The sequence below is a fragment of the Periplaneta americana genome, chromosome 4 (genome assembly GCF_040183065.1).
Source record: "Periplaneta americana isolate PAMFEO1 chromosome 4, P.americana_PAMFEO1_priV1, whole genome shotgun sequence".
Taxonomy (NCBI): Eukaryota; Metazoa; Arthropoda; class Insecta; order Blattodea; family Blattidae; genus Periplaneta; species Periplaneta americana.
The window spans coordinates 200,445,709-200,468,954 of NC_091120.1; the positions used below are offsets into that span (position 1 = coordinate 200,445,709).

The 23,246-nt window shown below is 36.5% G+C and overlaps 1 protein-coding gene and 1 long non-coding RNA gene across 3 annotated transcripts in view; one reads left to right on the top strand and one right to left on the bottom strand.

Moving 5' to 3' along the window:
- The window catches only part of LOC138698594 (uncharacterized), a 66,124-nt gene that overhangs the window by 26,798 nt on the left and 16,080 nt on the right, over positions 1-23,246 (top strand). The window lies entirely within an intron of this gene.
- The window catches only part of spel1 (DNA mismatch repair protein spel1), a 128,943-nt gene continuing 126,845 nt past the window's right edge, over positions 21,149-23,246 (bottom strand). The window contains exons 16-17 of the mRNA XM_069824625.1: positions 22,550-22,639; positions 21,149-21,400 (exon numbers count right to left, since the gene is read on the bottom strand). Coding sequence (XP_069680726.1) covers positions 21,242-21,400; positions 22,550-22,639 — 249 coding nt within the window. The 3' untranslated portion in view covers positions 21,149-21,241. The remainder of the gene's footprint in view (positions 21,401-22,549; positions 22,640-23,246) is intronic.

The window sequence follows — 23,246 nt, forward strand, 5'->3', positions numbered from 1 at the left end:
TCTTGTGGTGTGCGCTTGAAGTTCTCTATGCTGAACAAGTAGAAGGTGGCCTCGTTCACGCCTAGCATTCGGCACAAAGCGAAAACTTTTCCAACATTCCGGAACCTGGAAATTGAAATCACAAACACAAACTTTTATTAGGGTGATAAGGAATAGCACATTATGCAAAGAGCCTATAATGATAGTAATTAAGACGGGAGTATGTTTATTTATGAAACGAGCGCAAGCGAGTTTCATAATTTTCATACAAGCGTCTTAATTACCATAGTAGGCAAGTTTCATACGACTTTTTATGCTCGACCATATTTCTAACTTGAAATTATTCAGAAGTATTCATTTTATTTGTATCTGACAGAAGATCGGAAGTGATCTTGTTCATAGCTCGTAAGGTGTGCGCAGACGCGAAAGTATTGATTTTTTCCGAGGAACAATAATGTCATTGACCTTGATGTAATGTAACATGAACTAATTTTGATATAACCTGAAAATTGATTTAGAATTGAAAAAGAGATGACAAATTGAATTTATTTGAATATTATTTACAATTAACGCTAATTATTATAGTAACAGAACAGTATTGGTTTTCCAGCCTCCGTGACGTTTCCCTCGTTGTCTTTCGATTGCATATCCGAGAATAATCGAAAACCTGAACTTTAATGAATAGGTGTACTTTAACGACATGCATTAAAGGGCTGCTACCAGGTGTAAAATTACTACATTTCGGCATGGTCGAGCATAAATATAATTAAAGTTTAACCTTCAGTATTAGCCGGTAGTTCTTTAATTTTATTACATACAGTGATATTCTTATGTTACGTTAATACACAGGGTGATTCACGAAATTGCCCACCGGTTTATGGAGTGATTCCTGAGATTATTTGGGACAAAATGTAAATAAATTAATGGAATTACATTAATAATCACAGAGTTATGGTAATTTGAAAACGGAGAAGAAAACTTTTATTTCAGAATTTCACTAACAAAAACGCAAAAAAAAAAAAAAAAATTTAAAATAAGGTGGGTGCTCTTGTTATGGCCATGTTCCTGATATGGCCATCCCCCTATTGTAAGTTAGTTAACCAAAAAATCCGCTAAATTGCAACAGAATCCAGTGAAAGGACATCCTGGTATGTCACTTGATCGTTTTCCATCCAGTCAGGTTGAGCAATATGACGTCAGTTGCCTGTTTTGCGTTTTTCATGTGACCTCTTCTTATTTTTTCTGGTAAGTCTCCTTTGTTTTATGCATGTTTTTCAAAGACTTGTTTCATGAAAACCATAGTACTCCATTCAGTTTTTAATGTTCTGTTGATTGGTGTTGTCGTTGATGGCGTATCTTTTACGATTGTTCATAATCAAACGATTTTTGTGAAAGCTTACCTGCTCCTGATACGGCCATATCAAATGCACCATGGTCATATCAAGTTCATTTCACTTTTATTTTTTCACCTGACAAATTTACATGCCTTATAGCTGGGATTACGCAAAAATTTTGTATTTTAAGAAAAACAACTTAATTTTTTTTATAGAAAAACCTGTTTTGACTGCATTTTTTAATTATAAAAAAGATTATTGTCATGTTTATTCATTTTACACCAAAATTATTTAATTTTAGCACAACTGCGCTATCAAACTGAAAACAATCACGATTTGTAGAACATGGAACAAGGGTGGCCATATCATGTGCACATGTTCCTGATATGGCCACTAGGTAGACTTTTGGAATTTGGGACTTTTTGGACAATTAAAGCTATTTTTATGGGGAAAGGAAATTGTTTTAAGAAAGTCCATTAGACTGAGAACGAATAAGAAAAAAGTGGTTTACATTTTTTCAAAATGGCGGCTAGAAAAATTCTCAAACCTTAGCACGGCCATATCAGGAACACTTACCTTACAAACAATTTTATTGATTGTTTATACATCAGCCTCTTTCATTTAGAGTGGATTTAAATCGCATTTTCGAAAATACCTCCTTGAATCTCAAGGCAACGGTCCGAACGGGTGTGAACCGCACGTGTAGCATTTCGCAGCTTCACATGTTTTTTCCTTATTGTTACCATGGCATCCAGAATGCGTTGAAGCCTAGATCATATATACTTATATATGATCTAGGGTTGAAGCAACTCTCGCGTGTTTGTACCTTAACCTGATACACGATGTCTTTCATCCACCCCCAGATGCACGTGCACGTAGTCATGGCAACAAACATGCCTAGCGCTCCATTCACTATGACGCGTTTCGAAAATGTGTTGCAACTCCGTAATTATGAATGTGATCCCATTAATTAATTTGCATTTTTTGTTCCAAATAACCTCAGGAATCACCTCCAAACTTCGTGAATCACCCTGTAGATTATGTCAGTTTAGGTTACATGAACTGTGGTTAAAGCTTGAAACGCACCCTATTGTTTTCTTCTACACAGAGAAAAAATCGTCGTTGTTCCTGCAACAACTCCTATGTGACATTTTATCGATTTTCAGATTTTCGCTCTTTTAAATAACTTAAATAGTGTTACAGCAAATAATAAAATCTCCTATATGTAATTATATTTATTTCTTTCGAAAATGTAAGAATTCATAATCTCCTATGTATGGCTGCCATAGAATGAATAAATGTATTTTTTCTTCCTACTGAAAAATTTTATATTTTGCACATAGGAGTTATTGCAGGAACAACAAAATCGATTCCGAAATTTTCAGGGGAAAACACCAATTTTAAGCATTCTATTAATCGAAAAAGTGGTTTTCGGCATGACAAATGTCAGTCCAGCGATTTTTTGTACACTATATTGGCGAATATGGTGCATATTAAATATTTACGAGTAAATTTATCTCGGAATGATGCACACAGGGACATCATTTTAATTTTTGCTTGGGAGGGGAGCCAGACTTTTTAGGGAAGGCTTAGACTGATTGCCTGGTTGGATTTTTTTCCGAGTTTTTTCCAACAGTAAGGCAAATGTCAGATAATCTATGACGAATCCTCGGCCTCATCTCGCCAGATACCATCTTGCTATCATCAATCCGATCGATCCTAAATAACCTCGTAGTTAATACAGCGTCGTTAAATAACCAAATAAAAAACCTTTAGGGCATATCGCGTGGCGTACTACCTCTTTATTTCCTCTGAAAAAAAGAAATAGGCCTATCTTTGGTTTTTGCGAATCTCGTTAAATTAAATTAATCTAAGTTACACAATAGTGTAAGTTAACTTTGTTTTCATTTTCCAGCCTCTCAAATCATACATAAGTTATTCTGCTCTTCCAAACAGTCGGGATATTCATTCTCTTCCTACATGCTATGTCGTACCCCTCGAATAATACTGTCGCAACTCTAAAATATTGAATTTTAAATTTTGTAATCTTTATTTTAATCCTCTATCAAATAGCAGAACTGTCATATCTCTCAGTTCAAGTGCAAAGTCGGCAGGGATCTTAAGGCTGGTTCACAATAAACCGGGAACGGAGACGACAACGAGAAGGAGAACGGAAATAATGATAAAATTAATGTATTTAAATGTGAGCGTTCACAATAGTTAATTGTGAATCCTCAGATTTAAATACATTTATTTTAATAATATTTCCGTTTTCGTTCTTGTTGCCGTTTTCGTTCCCGGTTTATTGTGAACCAGCCTTTACTGATATTTGGTAAACCTGAGTTTTCATAAGACTTTCAAATATTTATCTTGCATTTACTCAAAATTAACTTTTGATAGTTATGGCTATTATTTGAAGGGTGCGATGTGTAGTTTTCTCCTGCTGAACGACATTGACATGGAATTGAAGCATGTCATTTTCCTTCCAATCAACGCCAAAACGTTGTTTCAGTAGTTTATCAACAGTGATCTCGCTAGAGGTTTTGATTTATCTAGAGAAAATCAAAACTCGAGTGGGATTTAACTGACTATTACACGATTAGAAGGAAGTATATAAAGATTAGAAGAAATAAAGTACTCTAATACAGTAAAATAATAATTGACTTACTGAAATTCTATTTCACTAATGTTAGCTTTACCAAAACGTTTGAACAGAGCCACCATTTTCAGTTGACTGCCTATGCAGTAAACAAATGACAAAGCAAAGCATGTTTTATAGTACCTAAAGAATTTGCAGTTTGAAATGTTGGCAAACAAAGAAACAAATGCTAGGGTAGTGATAGAAACAAACAAATGCTAGGGAATCGATAAAATTGTGCGATAAGCAGCCATGATTGGTTGAAAGACGTCCTTTCGTACCTTCTATTGGCCAAAAACAGTATGACGTAGTAAAAGTGTAACAGTCAATGTAATTATTTTTTCAGTCTTTGCTGTGATTCCTAATAGTATGACTGTTAGATCAGTGATATTTTGAATAAAGGTTCCTATTTTGAACAAAAATATAAATCACTTTGATTCATTACCTTCTGTACGTGGACTACATTTTCAAACTTACGTACGTTTTAAATTTTTTCAGCAAAATCCTTTTCATGTCCCTGATACCGTCTGGCTTCTTCTAGTGAGTATCCTTTGAAATCGATTTTTATTTTGAAATACGGGTTATTACTAATATTTGCCATCTAGAAAATATAACATGAATGACTGATTTCCATTAAGAGAATATCTGCAGGAAATGTTCATGAATGGTTAATTTCCATTAAAAGAAGACCTGGAACAATAGATCTCTCCATGCACACCATACCACACGTTTTTCTCGTGTCTGAAGATGAACACATCACTGTTTGTTTCGAACCAAGCTCTGGACTGATCGTGTTTTGATTCATAATCCATGTTTCAGGCTCAATTTAGGTGGTGAAAGAATACTATTTGAAACGAAAACGTCATATAGTATTATATACCTAGCACACTACAAAGACTAGAGGATGCGAATTCGCCTCAAACTAAATTGCGATAAGTGGACTTATCAAGTTCTGAATCGACGCTCCTCATATACTTTTCTATATCCTTCCGAATCCTGAGAGTAGATAAGATAAGATAACTGTCTCCCATTGGAGGTAGCCCAGAAGGACTCAGTATACTCTCCTACATGAATTTTACAATATTAAATGTTTACATAAATTTTGTAGAAAGAAAATTAAAATAAACATATATGAATATAAAGTGAATAAAAAAAATTAAACAGAGTGAATATGATGACTCAGAATTTGGCAAGAGCGTTTCAAAACTGAAATGATGTCAGCAGTAAGTGTTTGTGGTAGTTTCAAAGTCTTCCTGAAGCTTTCAAAGAACTTGGGAATCACACCACGAGCTCCAATAAGAAGACCAATCACCTCAATGTCAAGCTGGTATTTTGCTTTGAAGTAATCAACTGTTGGCAGATAAATGTTGATCTTTTCTTGATTGACATCCTCCGGCTGGCTACTCCCCGTTTCAATCCTTATGGTAGGATCAATTATATATCCTTTCTTGGTAGTCTGGGAATACGCTATGATGTCAATACGTCTAGAGGAGCCATTAGTAGCAAGGCAAAAAACTTCCTCTTCTACTATCCAAGACTTTTTTCTTAAAGCAGTTGCAATTAAGGATCGAACATGATGGTGTCTGGCATTTCGGAGAAGTAAACCTCTGTTACACTGACCTTGGACGTGGGCAAGGGTTTCAGTCTCCGGGCAGCCATGTCTGCACCGGGATCCGTCCAAAGAGCGACCAGGTACTCCTCTAACTGCTGCTAAATTGGCATTCATACTATAGTTCATACGTGATTATGATATAAGATGTATGTGCAGAGACCCGAAGTATAGTATAATATACCTGCATTTGTGCCTTAACTGTAACCTGCAGAATTTTTTTCAGCATTTTTCCTCATGCCAGCGACTTTTTTTTAAGTGTAGAATTATACTGAACTTTAAAAATAAAACAACATTTGTCTCAGGACTCAGGACGCTATATCGCATTGGGCATTGAAAGGAGAATTTGAAACAGACAGAGAAAGAAGATAGGATATTATAATTAAAGTCCGAGATAGAATAAAATTTTATTAACCTGTTTGTTTAGTGGGCTGTTTTACAAAGAGTACACTTATCTCTCAAAACCAGAATAATGACTGATAGTATTTAAATTACTGTTTTAGCCTTGCGACATTCATAATATCATTGTTGAGATAGTGAGCTTTTTAAAATCGTTAAAACAAAAGCGAATCGGAATTTTATTTATTTAGTTATTAAGTCTGACTCATACTATGAGTTTGCATTAACACAGAATAATGTTCTGTATAAGTTACTATGTGCATACATTAAAATATTAAGAATATGAAGATAATATATGGAATATAATGAAATAATTTCCATACTGCGATTTTTTAAAATAGTTATTGTTTCAGTAATATTGTACAACATACTATTCTCACTCTCGCGTAACATAATTTACTGGATTTGCATGCATAAAAAATTAGAAGTCTATAAATTCTTTACTCTATATCATTTTAATTCAATAATCGTCATTTTGCTCACAATTGAAATATAATTTTCAAATATGATTGCTAGTAGCTCGGTAGGCAGAGCACTGGCTTACCATGACGGCGGACCCGGGTTCGAAACACGGTGATACTGGAGTCGTATTTGTGGTGGACAAAGCCAAGCTTCCTGAGAGTTTCTCTCGGAGTTCTCTCGTTTTTCTCTCTTTATTCTAAATTTCAAAATTCCCCTTCCTTTGTAATCTCGAAGAACAGGGCATCTCGTTTATTTGTGCGGCACGGAATCGGCGGCCCGCCGTGATGGGTAGAGTAAGGGAGGGTATTGTCGGATACCATTTTGATGTTTCAAAATAAAGGTAATTAAAAAAAAGTTAGAACTGGAATTACTCAGTATTATAATAACTTATTGGGGTTCCTACAGATTGTACATAAGTATTAGGTAATTTACATAATATGTATTTGCTGTATAACTTGCAAAGACAAAACAGAAATAATATCATCACTGACAGAATGGGAAGCTAATGTCGGATACATTAGACATTATTATGTAAGAGGTATGATAATGCATTTAAAATAATATATTGCATATCAGAAACTATTACAATAGTGTTCTGTTTAGCCAACTGATATGCAAGCCTTTTAACATCGTTTCTGGTTCATCCTAAATATTTTCTCTCCATCATCAACACATAGTCAACTAGCTTCTCTTCAAGTGAAGCTGGGAGTATTGGTTTTCGTCCAAGTTTCGATTTAACGGCTTTGGTGGGCTCAGAGTTGGATCGTACATAATCAAATAATGTTGATCGAGGTACATTGAATCTTTTGGAAGCAGCAAGATAGCCCATTCTTTTCTCCCGTACTGCGACAATGGCATTTACCATATCTTCAGACTTCCATTTTTTTTAGACTGTATCTCTTTTTTCTTTTACTTTAGGCATCTAAAAATATCAGAAGAAGAAACAATTCGTTACTTCATAATATTTGATTAATTAGAAAATTAATTACTTACATTCATTAAAAATACACATGAGTAAAAATGTAGTGGTTTGTTATAGAAAACATATAAATGGGTTTAAGGCAGCTTTTATGTACCGAGCAGCATTGAAAGACAGCCGACAATGCCCTCGGATAGTATCCGACATTGCCCTCGGCTAGTATCCAACATTGCCCTCAGCTAGTATCCGACATTGGCCGACTCTTCACAAACAGTAAAACAAGCCAGCTGCATGAAACATGTTGTCGATAGCATTTCTGCAATTAGAGAATTAAGAAGCCTTATCTATGGTATATCAAACAGTGCATACCATGTTGTGTAAATATAAGAATAACTTGTAACGAATAAATCACATTATTTACCCTCAAAAAGTTTTTTTTTTTGGGGGGGGGGGTTGAAAACACGCTATTCACACACAGTGAAGCACTCAACAGTAATGGCTATTCATGCAGATGTTCGTCTACTTGTAGAGAACGTAATGCATTATTTTCACATCAGATTGCACCATTCGATGGAAAAGAAATATGTTATCCGAGGTTATCCGACATTACCAGACCTATCCGACAATCCCCTCCCTTACTCTATTAGTCGCGGTTTATCCAAAGATTCATAAAGTAACAGAAAACATGACAACTCAAGTGGATGTCTGAGATACGGCACACCACCACCAAAAGTATGGTATTCGGACTTGTTGGCTGGAGATGAATGCGTGATGTAGCGTATGATAGGTGGCGGCTTAGCCGGACAACACGATCAACGTGTAATTCATTCCATAACAGGCAGGGATGCTTCTTATTTCGCCCGATAATTAGGCCTACCAATAATAACAGCAAGAAAAACGAAAAAGAGTTGAAATGAAGTACGGAGGATTGGCGGCAATCGAACGACATGGAAATTTTTATAGCTACATGTACTAGGAGTCGCATGACGATGATGATTATGATGATGATAGTTAAGGCAAGGAGCAAGGACCTATCTCGCCCTTGTTCTAATACTTTAAACATAGAAAAAGGAGCACCTTCTACTGACCTCTGGAAAAAGAACTAAGAAAGAGACTAGTGAAGTGCTGTGTATGAAGTGTGGAATTATATGGGTACAGAAACATGGACATTACGAAGAAGTGAAGAGAAACGACTAGAAGCATTTGAAATGTGGATATGAAGAAGAATGGAGCGTGTGAAGTGGACAGACAGAATAAGAAATGAAGCTGTGCTTGAAAGAGTGGGTGAAGAAAAAATGATGCTGAAACTGATCAGGAAGAGAAAAAGGAATTGGTTGGGTCACTGGCTGAGAAGAAGCTGCCTTCTGAAGAATGCACTGGAAGGAATGGTGAACGGGAGAAGAGTTCGGGGCAGAAGAAAATATCAGATGATACACGAGTTCGATAGAAAACCCCAAACTTTCTAAACAGTAATGGTACCTACATGGAACCAAACTGTTGATATGTACATAAGATACAGCTGTTTCAAAATGGGAATTTACTTTTGAATATCCCTATATATTATTATACTTCATTTATATGGGATATTAAATGATAAGAATGAAAGTTACAGCAGGTATCAATTCTTCCCGTGGCCGAGGATAAAACCAATGAATAGCTACAGATTTAAAGTTTTGGACAACCCTTACACTGTACAGTAGCTGGGATAGGAGTGGATGTCGGGGGTTTGTTTCTCTTGAGTGGAGGTACTGCTGCTCGAGTCTGCGCAAGGTGCGATATCGCTTACGATACTGGATGAACTGTACCTCAGTACTGTCCATGCTCTTCCACTGAACATCCTCATACTCAACTTCTTTCCCTGTAAATGTACGGTACCTCGACTTTGAATTTCCCTACCGAGTATTATCAGGGACTGTCAGACATCAAACGAATTTAAGAATAAACTCAGGAATCATTTATCAATTACAGTAATTCGTATTACCGATAATAGTTGAGTTCGCGGGAAAAACGATGAATGTCACATTTCTGTTAAGGATTAGATAATGATCTAATTGAGTCTATAACTGCAAGATGTAGTGCTGTTTCTATAGAAAATAAAGGAAAGGATTACTGTATTCGTGGTGATAATTCTCCTTTTTACCATTTTTCATAAGAACAACATTAAATTTCGTAGTGATCCATTGAATTAGATAATGACATCACCCTTAAGAAAACTATGATATTCATCGTTTTTCCCGCGAACTCTTCAGTTATTTCAATTGTTTTAAGGGGTTAGGCACAGCTTATAGCAATAAAATTTTGGAAATATTCAACATTTTTTTCCTCCATTACTGTATCTTGTACAATAATGAAAATTATTAGGGTAAACTATGGTCTGTTGGACACTCTGTACTTTAACGTGTTACCTCGCCACTTGTGGGCACCACATTCTGATAGAAGTCAATGACGGAAGTAGTCACGAGTGGGACTTCTAGCAGAATGTGGTGCCCACAAGTGGCGAGGTAACACGTTAAAGTACAGAGTGTCCAACATTCCCGGCTGTCCAACAGACCCTAGTTTACCCTATGTGCAAAACACTGTCCTTCTGCTATATGAAAAAAATATTTTTACATTTTTTTTTTAATTCAGTCCACTGTGCAGTGATGAAGCGTTTCCCACATAACTCAAAAACTATCCAACATTCTGTGATGAAATTTCTTGTGTGTATTAACACAAAATAAAAAATATATTTATTAAGGAATGTAGCTGAAAGAGCATGATATTGTAAACATGAGTTTCAGCAATAAAATAAAAGAGAGAGAACATGAAAAAGTTAACAAGTTTATGAGTTTTGAAGGAAACGCTTCATCACTGCACAGTGAACTGCTAACATTTTGAATTTTGAAAGAAAAAAAATGTAAATAACTTTTTTAAATCGTAAAAATATTTTTTTATATAGCAGAAGGACAGTGTTTTACACATACCAATTTTCATTATTGTACAAGATACAGTAATGGAGGAAAAAAATGTTGAATATTTGCAAACATTTTACTGCTGTAAGCTGTACCTAACCTCTTAATGCTTATGCATATAACGAGATGAATATTTACATTACTTATTTATTATTATTACTATTATTATTATTATTATTATTATTATTATTATTATTATTATTATTAATAAGAACTGCTGGATGCAACCTTTTAGATTTCAAAATCCTTACAGCCGAATATCTCCATGACTATAGACAAAACTGATTACAATACACGAATCATATACAACAGTTCACACCCAGAGGAAGATTTGTGTGCCAATCATTTCAAAGATGCCGGGAGACCATAACAGACCACTAGGTCTATTATTTAACAGACAGACAGATGATGATTATTATTATTAATATTTTTTAGTTGTTATTTAACGATGCTGTGCCAACTATTGGGTTATTTAGCGTCGATGAAATTGGTGATAGCGAGATGGTATTTCGCGAGATGAGGCCGAGGATTCGCCATAGATTACCTGGCATTCACCTTACGGTTGGAGAAAACCTCGGAAAAAATCCAACCAGAAACAATAGCGTGCAAATTAATCCGAACACGACATATTTTTACATTTTCTGTCATTGTTGGCCTCACAGCTGCTCATACCGCTTTAATTGACATCTGTAGTAAGTGTAAATTCATTGTTGAAGGTCTGTCGTTATTTTTTTTTATAATATGTGACATTTTGCCTGTCGTTTTGTACTTACAAGCATTTCAGTTGTGTTGAAGACTTAATACTGCAATCCTGTGTACATTCTGTCGTCTTCACAAATGGATACAACTCCACGAAAACGGTCTAAAATTATAACATTAGCAGAGCATTCTTCTATGATACAGAGGCAAATTGCTGCAGAATGTCACATCGGTTTGGATACTGTTAATTCGATCATAAAACGATACAGGGAGACTGGATCCATCACACCCCAGAAAAAAGGAAACTGTGGCCGGAAAAGGAAGACTTCACCTGCAGATGATCGTTTAATTGTCAGGAGAAGTAAATTAAATCCTAGACTAACTGCTGTCGACTTAACCCGCGAGTTAATGGCTACCACTGGGGCGAATATTCACGTCACAACAGTGCGGCGTAGGCTTTTGGAAGCTGGACGAGGGCTCGTAAGCCTATTAATAGGCAACTGCTAACCCCTGTTATGTGCAAAAAACGCTTAATGTGGGCAAAATTACATCAACACTGGACAGTGAATGACTGGAAGAATGTACTTTTTTCCGATGAATCTCATTTCGAGGTCCACGGCCACCGTGTTTCTTACGTACGGAAAGGATCCGAAAAAGTAACAGCAGCTCATCTCCAACAAACACACAAATACCCCCCTAAAGTAATGTTTGGGGGTTGTTTTACACATGAAGGGCCTGGAGCATTAATACCTATCAAGGGAATGATGAATTCTGACAAATATATTCACTTATTGGGAACCAGAATCGTACCCCAGCTGCAAAAATCATTTCCGGATGGCAGAGGTGTGTTCAAACAAGACCTGGCACCATGCCATACGTCTCGAAAAACTAAAGAATTCTTCAACAAGAAGAATATTCAGGTACTCACCTGGCCAGGCAACTCACCCGACATCAAACGCATTGAGAACTTGTGGTCAATTTGCAAAAGAAGAATGCAAAAATGGATTGTTCCACAAAGGAGAAGATGATTTATGCCCTCATTGTTGTATGGTTTCGCGATGAAGAAATCAAGAATATTTGTGGGGAAATTAGTGGAATCCATGCCAAATCGTCTCAGAGCTGTTATTAGGAACAAGGGAGGCCACATAGATTATTGAGATATGTCTTAGATCCTTTTTCTATCACGTTTGAGTGTTTTTGCATAAGTAATTACGTTGTTCGGATTAATTTGCACGCTACTGTAATCATCTCAAGCGGGAATCGAACCAACTCCCGAGCGCAGCTCCGGATCAGAAGGAAGCGCCTCTGTCGACTGCGCTACACCGGTGGATATTATTATTATTATTATTATTATTATTATTATTATTATTATTACTTACTGGCTTTTAAGGAACCCGGAGGTTCATTGCCGCCCTCACATAAGCCCGCCATTGGTCCCTATCCTGAGCAAGATTAATCCAGTCTCTACCATCATATCCCACCTCCCTCAAATCCATTTTAATATTATCTTCCCATCACGTCTCGGCCTCCTTAAAGGTCTTTTTCTCTCCGGCCTCCCAACTAACACTCTATATGCATTTCTGGATTCGCCCATACGTGCTACATGTCCTGCCATCTCAAACGTCTGGATTTTATGTTCCTAATTATGTCAGGTGAAGAATACAATGCGTGCAGTTCTGCGTTGTGTAACTTTCTCCATTCTCCTGTAACTTCATCCCGCTTAGCCCCAAATATTTTCCTAAGCACCTTTTTCTCAAACACCCTTAACCTATGTTCTTCTCTCAGAGTGAGAGTCCAAGTTTCACAACCATACAGAAGAACCGGTAATACAACTGTTTTATAAATTCTAACTTTCAGATTTTTGGACAGCAGACTGGATGATAAGAGCTTCTCAACCGAATAATAACAGGCATTTCCCATATTTATTCTGCGTTTAATTTCCTCCCGAGTGTCATTTATATTTGTTACTGTTGCTCCAAGATATTTGAATTTTTCCACCTCTTCAAAGGATAAATCTCCAATTTTTATATTTCCATTTCGTACAATATTCTGGTCACGAGACATAATCATATACTTTGTCTTTTCGGGAATTCCTTCCAAACCGATCGCTTTACTTGCTTCAAGTAAAATTTCCGTGTTTTCCGCATAGACAAGAAGCTGATGTAACCCGTTCAATTCCAAACCCTGTCTGTTATCCTGAACTGCCGCGAAGTTAAAAAGTAAAGGTGATAGTGCATCTCCCTGCTTTAGCCCGCAGTAAATTGGAAAAGCATCAGATAGAAACTGACCTATACGGGCTCTGCTGTATGTTTCACTGAGACACATTTTAATTAATCGAACTAGTTTCTTGGGAATACCAAATTCAATAAGAATATCATATAATACTTCCCTCTTAACCGAGTCATATGCCTTTTTGAAGTCTATGAATAACTCATGTACTGTACGGTACCCTTATACTCCCATTTTTTCTCCATTATCTGTCTAATACAAAAAATCTGATCAACAGTCGATCTATTACGCCGAAAACCGCACTGATGATCCCCAATAATTTCATCTACGTACGGAGTTAATCTTCTCAAAAGGATATTGAACTATTATTATTATTATTATTATTATTATTATTATTATTATTATTATTATTATTTCGAGCAATTTGATGGTGGAAAAATTATTTGGTACATATTTTAAGTAAGACTGATTATAAGATTTGCTGCGTGAAAGCACGTGTCACGACTGCGCAGAGTTGCTTACCCAGCTTTGTGGGCGTCGAGTATGCCTATGTTGTTGTTCTTGGCGAACCTGCGGTTGCCGTCCATAATGAAGGATATGTGCTGGGGCAGATTGCCGCTCTGCACCACCTTCATGCTGAGCTGCTGAGCCAGACTCAGCTTGACTTCCGGGAACCAAAACATCTCGCAGCAGACGGCGTCGCTAAACTGACGACCAGAGCTCTGCCCACTGTCATGTTCGGTTGATAAGCAATATCTCTGATTTCCATACTTCAGTTATAACGACCGCACATTTGTATGTATTTTACGAGACGTTTAAAATATGCGCAACAAATTTCTGCTCCTCTTTCCTTCCTAAATTCCACCTTCTTTTCGTCATTCTCTTCCTTTTTCCCTGTTTCTTCTCGTTATCTTCATTGTCCTAAGAGCTATTGCTACGAATATAATATTTTAGGCATGATCTGAAACAGAATGTAGTACTACGGGCGGAATTCAAAGTCGTCACTTATAAATGAGTGAACCTTTAAGTGGTTACTTATACTCATTTCTAATTCATAGTTGTCCCTCATTCACATAATGAGTGATTACTTAAGTGAGCTGATCTGTACCCTTAAGTGACCACTCATTTTCAAAATGGATACTGAGAATGATTTTGAGGTTTTTGTGGAATTTGCTGAACGAAATGAGGAAAATATACGTGTCCCAAAGAGGTATATTAGAGACATGGAGAATAGAATTGCATGTAACATGAAAAAAGAGATAAACCAGATACAAATGCAAGATACAAGTGTAATTACAAATTAAAAATTAAAAACGAAGGAAAAAACAAATAGATACTACCTAAATAAAAGATACCCAGGCTATATATATAAATGAAAAATTCCAAATAAAAATAAATTAAAAAGAGTTAAGTATAGATATCATAGCCAAAAATGTAAAATGTAGCTATACTTGGCAAATTACAGAGTAAATATAGCACTATGTTAATAAATTCAGTATATAGTATTATATAGTAGGCATAATAAGCTTAATTTATTTATTTAAGAAATTCACTACTACAGAACACGTGTTCCAATTAGTAGGATATCTGATTATAACTATAACTAATATGCAACTAGAATTTAAAACATCATGAAACTATTGCTGTATATATCTTATTCAGTACAATAATATTGATAACTCGTTGTTATAGCAACTCCACATGTAGAGCTGCTTTCGATTAGTTCGATGAGAGTCAGATTTCTTATGACGTCATGTCCGGCAGCTGTAAGTGAGCACTCATTACGTGAAAATAAGTGTTGTCTATGAATTCGGAACTGACTTAAGGGTTCCCTTATTATAAGCAAACACTTATTACTTAAGGGTTCACTCATTTTATAAGTGACGACTATGAATTCCACCCTACATTTTCTAAACCCTTCCCGCCTATTTTTACAAATCCAAAATTCCGAATTGACTGTTTTCCGAATGGTCGTTTACCCGAAATATTTTTCGGTTTCATTTTTTCTAATTCATATTTCCGAAAATACGTACTATAATCCCGTCGCTCTAATTCCCGGCAGCCAATCGCGTTTCAGGTCGACTACATTTAAACGTGTGCGTCTTGTGATTCGCTGAGGAAGACGTTATTCATTTCTTAAGGCTCGATAAATATTTAATATAATCGCCCGCCATTTTAGCTCTTTCGTTGGCGTTCGCAGAAAGCACACGAAGACGTTATTTGCCGCTCAATTATTTGCTCAATTACAGTGCGTTTGATTTATTATCATAGGAGCTAAGACATGATAATGTTTAACGCTGTGACAAATAGATTCCTCGTATGGTAGCTCGGCAACGAAAGAGGAAAAATGGCGAACGATACTACGTACCTAGACTTTATAGAGCCTTCACTTCCTAAGACGTAAGCAAAGAGGAGTCACGCCGGGAATAACAGCGTCGCGACTATAGCAACAGTGGGTTACAACTTCTGCATACAATAATGGAACAGCAATAATGAAGCGTTTCTATAGAACCAAGTTTCACCAAGATGGAGAAGAAACCTTAGATGACTAAACGGACTAGGCTGAAAGTATTATTAAGCGATTGAAGTCATTTTGTGTGCCGAATTAAAGATGGAGAGGGATCCTCAGGTAACGAAATCCACAAAAGGTGGACTATTATTATTATTATTATTATTATTATTATTATTATTATTATTATTATTATTATTATTGTGTAATTAGGAAGACTACAGTCGAATATAGTAGGGTACTTGAGGACTGTTGGTCACAACTTCACATCTCATAGGCTACAGCCATTCATTATCTGAGGAAACTGAAGATTTGCAGAATTCCAATAAAAGGGCAAATGTAAATATTGCAAAACTATTTGGAATAGTTCAAATGAAAGCCCAATATTACGTCAGTTACACTTCCGAAAAACAATTTGAAAAATGACTTCGTAAAACACATTCTGATAAATTAGCATTCAAGAATTGTACCTTTTGGAATTACATCCATTCAGAGGAATGACCAGGACTCTTTTAAACTATTGTTATAATTTATGAGCTAATTTAATTTATAATTGAAGTGTAGACCACCTCTGTGGTGTAGAGGTCAGCATGCTGGTCTCTTACGCAGAGGGCCTGGATTCGATTCCCGGTCAGGTTGAACTTCCTGGTTGAGGTTTTTCAGGGTTTTTCCTCAACTGTAAGACAAATGCCAGGAAATTCGGGCCACAACATCTCTGAATATCACCGTCCTCATTCATCATCGAAATCGTATTCATAACAGATCAGTAATACATATACAGTCGCCATCTAGTTCACAACAATAGAATCAGTCTCAACAATAGTACACAGGCCTTCGGATTTCAACCAAAGATTAACTTGTGATATAACCAAAGATGTTAAAGCGAGTATAAATAACAGCGAGGAGGGGGGGGGGAAATTGAAGTGTTTTGTCTAAAAATATGGCTAATGGTATCAGAAATTTTGGTTATGACAAGGAAGGAATAGATGATATGATTTTTGTTTAAAGAGTTTATTTTCATATTACCACTGAGGTTAGTGAAGTTTATTTCACTTTTTACATATTTTCTGTTCCAAAACTTGCCACCCTGTGCAAATACATGTGTTGCACCATCATTAGTGCCAGCCCTCGGTAAACATCACTTAAAATGTAGGCCTACCTAATTTGCACTTGGACGAACATTTATTTATGACTTGGTAGTAACAAATTTACGTACTTCCATAAAGTTTTGCTTTATGCCTTGGAGACTTGATCCTTAATGCCTGTTAGTATGCTCTACAAGGTCAAACTATGCAGAATACTTGATGAACTGCTATAAACATACACATAAAAATTTGTTATTAACTGACATCCAACATAACTGCTATTCTACATTTTATCTTTACAGTGCCATACGTGCATTACAACTGGGTCACACAAGTTATAAAGTAGCTAATTTATTTAACAATTATACACTATCCAACAACAAAAAAATTTGCCATACCTCCACGATAAAAATAGGTGATTCTTAATGAAAATGCACTGTTTTTTAAAATCGCCATAGAAATCTCCTATCACGTCAGGTTAAAAAGATATAAACACATTTAGAATCTGATATACGAGGTTTCAGATAAAATATTGTTAATTTTATTAGTAGCAACAATGTAATTTATTCGTCACAACAATAATTTCTTTCTACAATTCACCTTAAACGCTCTCGTCAACAATTGGATCTTCACTCAACACAGTATTCGTTATAGCACTCCACCGACGACAATGACAATTTACTTGGACTATTACGCACAACAATGAACTGTTAATCTTAACTAATATTTACAAAGCACTATTTACAAATCAGAACTACCAGTTCTCAGTTCACAGTTCTTCTATCTCAGTCACTCGAGTTCACAGTATCTCGAACCACAGATCTTCAGAGACAGTTCACTGTACTCGAACTCGGGTCCCTCCAACTGCGGTCCACGGCACTCGAACTCAGGTCCCTCCAACTGCGGTCCACTGCACTCGAACTCAGGCCTTCGGATGCTGACGCAGATGCGGACGCACACTCGAGTCGAACTCTGGTACACAAGTCTGGCTTGCTTGCTCTGGCTTACTCACTGACTGAATAACTGAAAACTCTCTGTCGTTCCTTCGCGACCGTAATTTATAACCACAGCGACGTAGCCTCGAAAATTCGCGAGTCTTCCACTTCGACGGATTTCTGGAATAGTCGGGAAGGTCGTTCCACATTCACTGCGTTAAGTAGCAGCTGCGCGCGCAGCCTCGTCGCGTTGACGTAATACACCCTCTCTCTTCTCTCCACCGCGCGACGTCACTCAATGTTCCGTGGAGCCTGTGCGATCTGCTTTCTTGCGGGACGCTGGCCGTGAGTTCGATTCTCACGTCGCTGTCACAATATTATGTCAGATTAATTCTTACGATATAATGATGTAGTCATGCTAGGTTAAGATTAATTCACAAATATAGTTTTATATGCATGCAATAATATTTGGGCCATATTTTAATGGAACATACTTGTAACTTTGCGTAAAAGTGTTTGGTAGTATGTGATTTTCTCTTGTACTCCTGCCTGCTCTCCCTCATAAGAAAGCAACAGTAATCCCCCATCATTACTGGATCCTAAGTATCTCTTCTCCATGACGGAGATGTCTTCATGAAACCGTTCCCCTTCTTCATCACTAACATCACCCATATTTTACGGAAAAAAGTTTAGATTTGAATGAAAGAAATGGATTTTCAAAGACATTCGATAACCCATGTTTTTGTAGCATTTCAGCAAATTTGACACCAAAGTCTTACAGTTTTCTTCTTTTGTGTTTCCGAGAAAACCATGCACAACCCTTTTAAATGATTGCCAAGCTGCTAATTCAACTGTCTGTAAATTTTTCTCGAACATTTCGTCCCCCACGAGTTTTCTGGTTTGAGGTCCAATAAAAATCTCTTCTTTCAATTTCGCGTATGTTAACTGTGGAAACTTGTCCTGTAAATATCCAAATCCAATACCGTCCTTGTTGAATGCTTTAACAAAATTCTTTATCAGCCCAAGTTTTATGTGTAAGGGAGGAAGAAGAATTTTATCAGGCTGAACCAATGATGTTTCTTTTGCATTACTTCTTCCCGGAACATATTTCTGCCGCTTGTCCAACTGTTGTACCACATAATGTTTTTCTATAGTACAGCTGTTTCACAAACACAAAAAACAACAATATTTTGTGAAGTGCCCTTGCAAACTAATTACTTTAAGGTCACCACATATCTTCCAACAATGAGCCTCATATTTTAAAACACGCCATACTTTCATAACTTTCTTTAAGACCTACAGAATGGAAAACCGGAACAGATGGAAATTCATTACAATTACGAAGTAGCATTGCTTTAAGTTAAACTTAGATGAATCTATAAACAATTATCAATCATCTGGATTATGTTCTACACCTAGTTCACTCACTAAACCATTAACGTCTATACAGAAACATATATTCTCACATAAGTTACAGGAAATAATATTACTTTACAACCCCATTAGAAGTGCCAGACCGGTCTCTCCCTGGATTTATCTCTTTGCAGTGTCTACTTCTAGAAAAAAAGACAGATTTATTACAGGTATCCTGATAAATTACAAAGGCTTGGTTAGATGGTATAACAAATAACACATTTTCATCTTTACATTTTGTAAGTATGTAAGTAATCGTGTAGGACAGGGGTAGCCAACATATGACACGCGTATTACCAGGTCACATACAAACTCGTTTTCGATGTAGGACATTTAAAATATCTAACAATTGTGACATGATGTCACACTTTAAGCATTGTTTTCAGAATCTACGCGTGAAAATGGGCTAAGAACATGTATTATCTTCGCGGAGGTAAATTTCATGTTGGGTAGTGTTAGCCCCCCCTCCCAGAATTGCAGAAAAGATAATAAGAGAGCAACATAAAAATAAAAAACGATGTATTCTGAGAAAATCTGAACTATATCCAGGTTTCTGCTAGAGACAATAGCCTGTTCCTTTTTGTGAGACGCTATTCAGTACTATACAGAGTACAATGTACACTTAACACAGTGATGATGAAATTGTAGGTTCAACACCAGAATTGCTGGAAAATGTTCTATATGAATGAGAGGTTAATTTAGAATATGTTCGCATTGTTTCCCTTTACTTACTAACTTACAAATGGCTTTTAAGGAACCCGAAGGTTCATTGCCGCCCTCACATAAGCCCGCCATCGGTCCCTATTCTGTGCAAGATTAATCCAGTCTCTATCATCATATCCCACCTCCCTCAAATCCATTTTAATATTATCCTCCCATCTACGTCTCGGCCTCCCTAAAAGTCTTTTTCCCTCCGGTCTCCCAACTAACACTCTATATGCATTTCTGGATTCGCCCATACGTGCTACATGCCCTGCCCACCTCAAACGTCTGGATTTTAAGTTCCTAATTATGTTAGGTGAAGAATACAATGCGTGCAGTTCTGCGTTGTGTAACTTTCTCCATTCTCCTGTAACTTCATCCCGCTTAGCCCCAAATATTTTCCTAAGCATCTTTATTGTTTCCCTTTATTCTCAGTAAATATAGCAAACTGACAACAAAATTATGTAAACTTTTTCTAGCATTTCCTCTGAAATAGAGATTTCATTCTGATTGCTTGATGAATACTGGGAACTTTTCATGAATTGTTCTGAGTCACCAGAGAGCATCAGTAGCTTCATCAGAAAACCAAATTCGTTGCAAAATATTAGGCTCTTCTTTTAAAAGCTCACTGAATACCCTTGCAAATGAAAACATCGCTCTTTAGCATTTGTGGTGGTTGTCCGAGTTGAATCTTGTAAGTCACAACTGACATGTCGCTTCACTAGATTAGTCTGTGTTGTACTGTTTAATACGCTCGTCTGTTGTGAAGGTTTATGTAGACTTTCCTTTGGACTTCACAGCATATTGTCAAGCTTCCTCCATCCTTTCCAGAGTTCTCACAGAATCATAGCAGCAACACTAACAATCTGTGGTACTCCAGGGATATTACAAAAAGTGAAACAGTCCATGAATTTCTTTGTCTGCACTTAAATGGAGGACACTTTGCAAAATAATAAGTAGTAGGTAATTTAAGAAACAATAGAGTTTTAGAACTTCCGTTATCAGTTTTTATTAATATGATCTCATCACTGCATAGTAGGATGAGTGTAGACCCCATATTGTTTGACAAGAAAGGTTTATCTTGGTATCTACAACTGCACCTCCCAGTCTATGCACTGAACTCTGAAACACACTGTATATATTAATAAAATATATCAGTTTATAATTAATATAGGGGAATAAATGATCATTTATATAATTAGGAATGAGATGGAGAAAATAAGTAAGAGGGAAAAGGGAGGAAGGGACTGTAGAAGGGAGAAACGAAGGAAAAAAATAATTTTATTTCAAAATTTACTTTTATTCACATCACAAAAAAGCACAATATCATTTTACAGGTAACATATTGTGAGGTAGAAGAGACATAACATTGTACAGACTAAGAATGCTCGAGCAAGGCCGTAATGTAGGCATTGTTACGAGCTTTAACTTCTTCCTTCAGCTTCTCCACACTCTGCTGCAGCTCTGCTTCTGTGCTGACCTCTGTCTGAAGCTCTTTACACTTCTGCAGGAATTCCACCATGATCTGCTCACCTTCCTAAAAGAGCAGAGCGAACAGCAGCTGTAAGATCATGTAACACGCACACACGCATGTACTGTCTATGGTACAAAGATGAAGTTCATCACAAGAACAAACAGTCACTACAAAAGACAAGTCTTTACACAATACCATCATCACCGAAAAAACAAACACACATCTCTACATCACCAATATAAACAACGCCTACATATAAAACACAATCACATCTCTACACCACCAATGCAATCAACACATACACGTTACCACCAGACCTACCACCTAAAACATAACCACACTCAATTCTATACCACCAATACAAGTAACACCTATACACTGCCACCAGCACCACCACATAAAAAGCAACCAGGCATTACCCTACACCGACAATAGAATCAATACACGTTACAACCAGCACCATTAAGGCTGGTTCACAATAAACCGGGAATGAAAACGGAAATATTGTTGAAATAAATGTATTTAAATATGAGCATTCACAATTAACTATTGTGAATGTTCACAATTAAATACATTTATTTTAACATTATTTCCGTTTTCGTTCTTGTTGTCATTTCCGTTCCTGGTTTATTGTGAACCAGCCTTTACCTAAATCATAATCAAAGCCATCTCTACACCACTTGTAATACCAACACTTACACACCACCACCAACACAAGAACACCCATCTCTACACCAGTATAGAATCAATACCTAGACACAATCATCAGCACCACCACCTGAAACAGAACCAATCCTATATCTCCACCACTATTATAACCATTTGCATACTACCACCTGTACCACCGCCTAAAACACAACCACAACCATCTCTATACCACCAATACAAAAAACACACACACCATCACCAACATTACCACATAAACACAAGAACACCCACCAATACAACAAATACCTACACTACCACCAGCACAATCACATAAACACATCCACACCCAACTCTATACCACCAATACAACAAACACACACCATCACCAACATTACCACATAAAGATAAAAACACCCACCAATACAACAAATACAACCAACACTACCACCAGCACCACCAATAAACGCAACTATACCATAATACAACTAGCAGCTACACATTATTGCTAGCACTAACACAACCGTGCCCATTTCAACACAGCAGTGCTGGGCTTAGATTGCTCACCTCAATGATCTTGCGCTTGGCCTCCAGGTCAGAGCAGTTGAAGTTTAATCCTTGGTAGTCTTCCAGCTCATCTTGCTTCCGCTTTGCATACTAACAAACAAACAAACATGAGTTAACTTAAGCTCAACCATATACCTATCAACAAGTTCAGCCATTGCAAGGGAAGTGCATTCTTTGAGATCAGTTACTAGGCTCAAGGCAGATTGTGAAATAGGAGTAAATTGGAATAGAAGTAAATTCACTAATAAACTGAATTAACCATGTTTTCTGAAAATCTGTACAACTTCCTTTCATTAATCCAGATAATTGGGAGTTCTTTCGAATATTCAGATGTTTGTACACATTATACAGAATCAAGCAGTTACATGCTGTACAGAATGTTCACTGTAGGGATCCCATAGTACAATACAGAGATTCTGCACTAATGACGATTACGAATTATGTAGAGTAACTGAAACTATGATAGTGGAATTGGGAGTGCTCACAGAAAAAAAATGGACGTCATTCTTTTAAATTAATCAAAGAATTTAAAATTTTGACAATTTAATAAATTTTCGAAATTTTAAAAATTCTTGATATTTTGAAAATTTCTGAAATATTCAAAAATGTTTGTGAAATTTTGATAATTGTTTTAATTTTGAAGAGATTTTGAAATTTTTTTAAAATTTTTAGATTTAACTTAATTTTTTTTAATTGA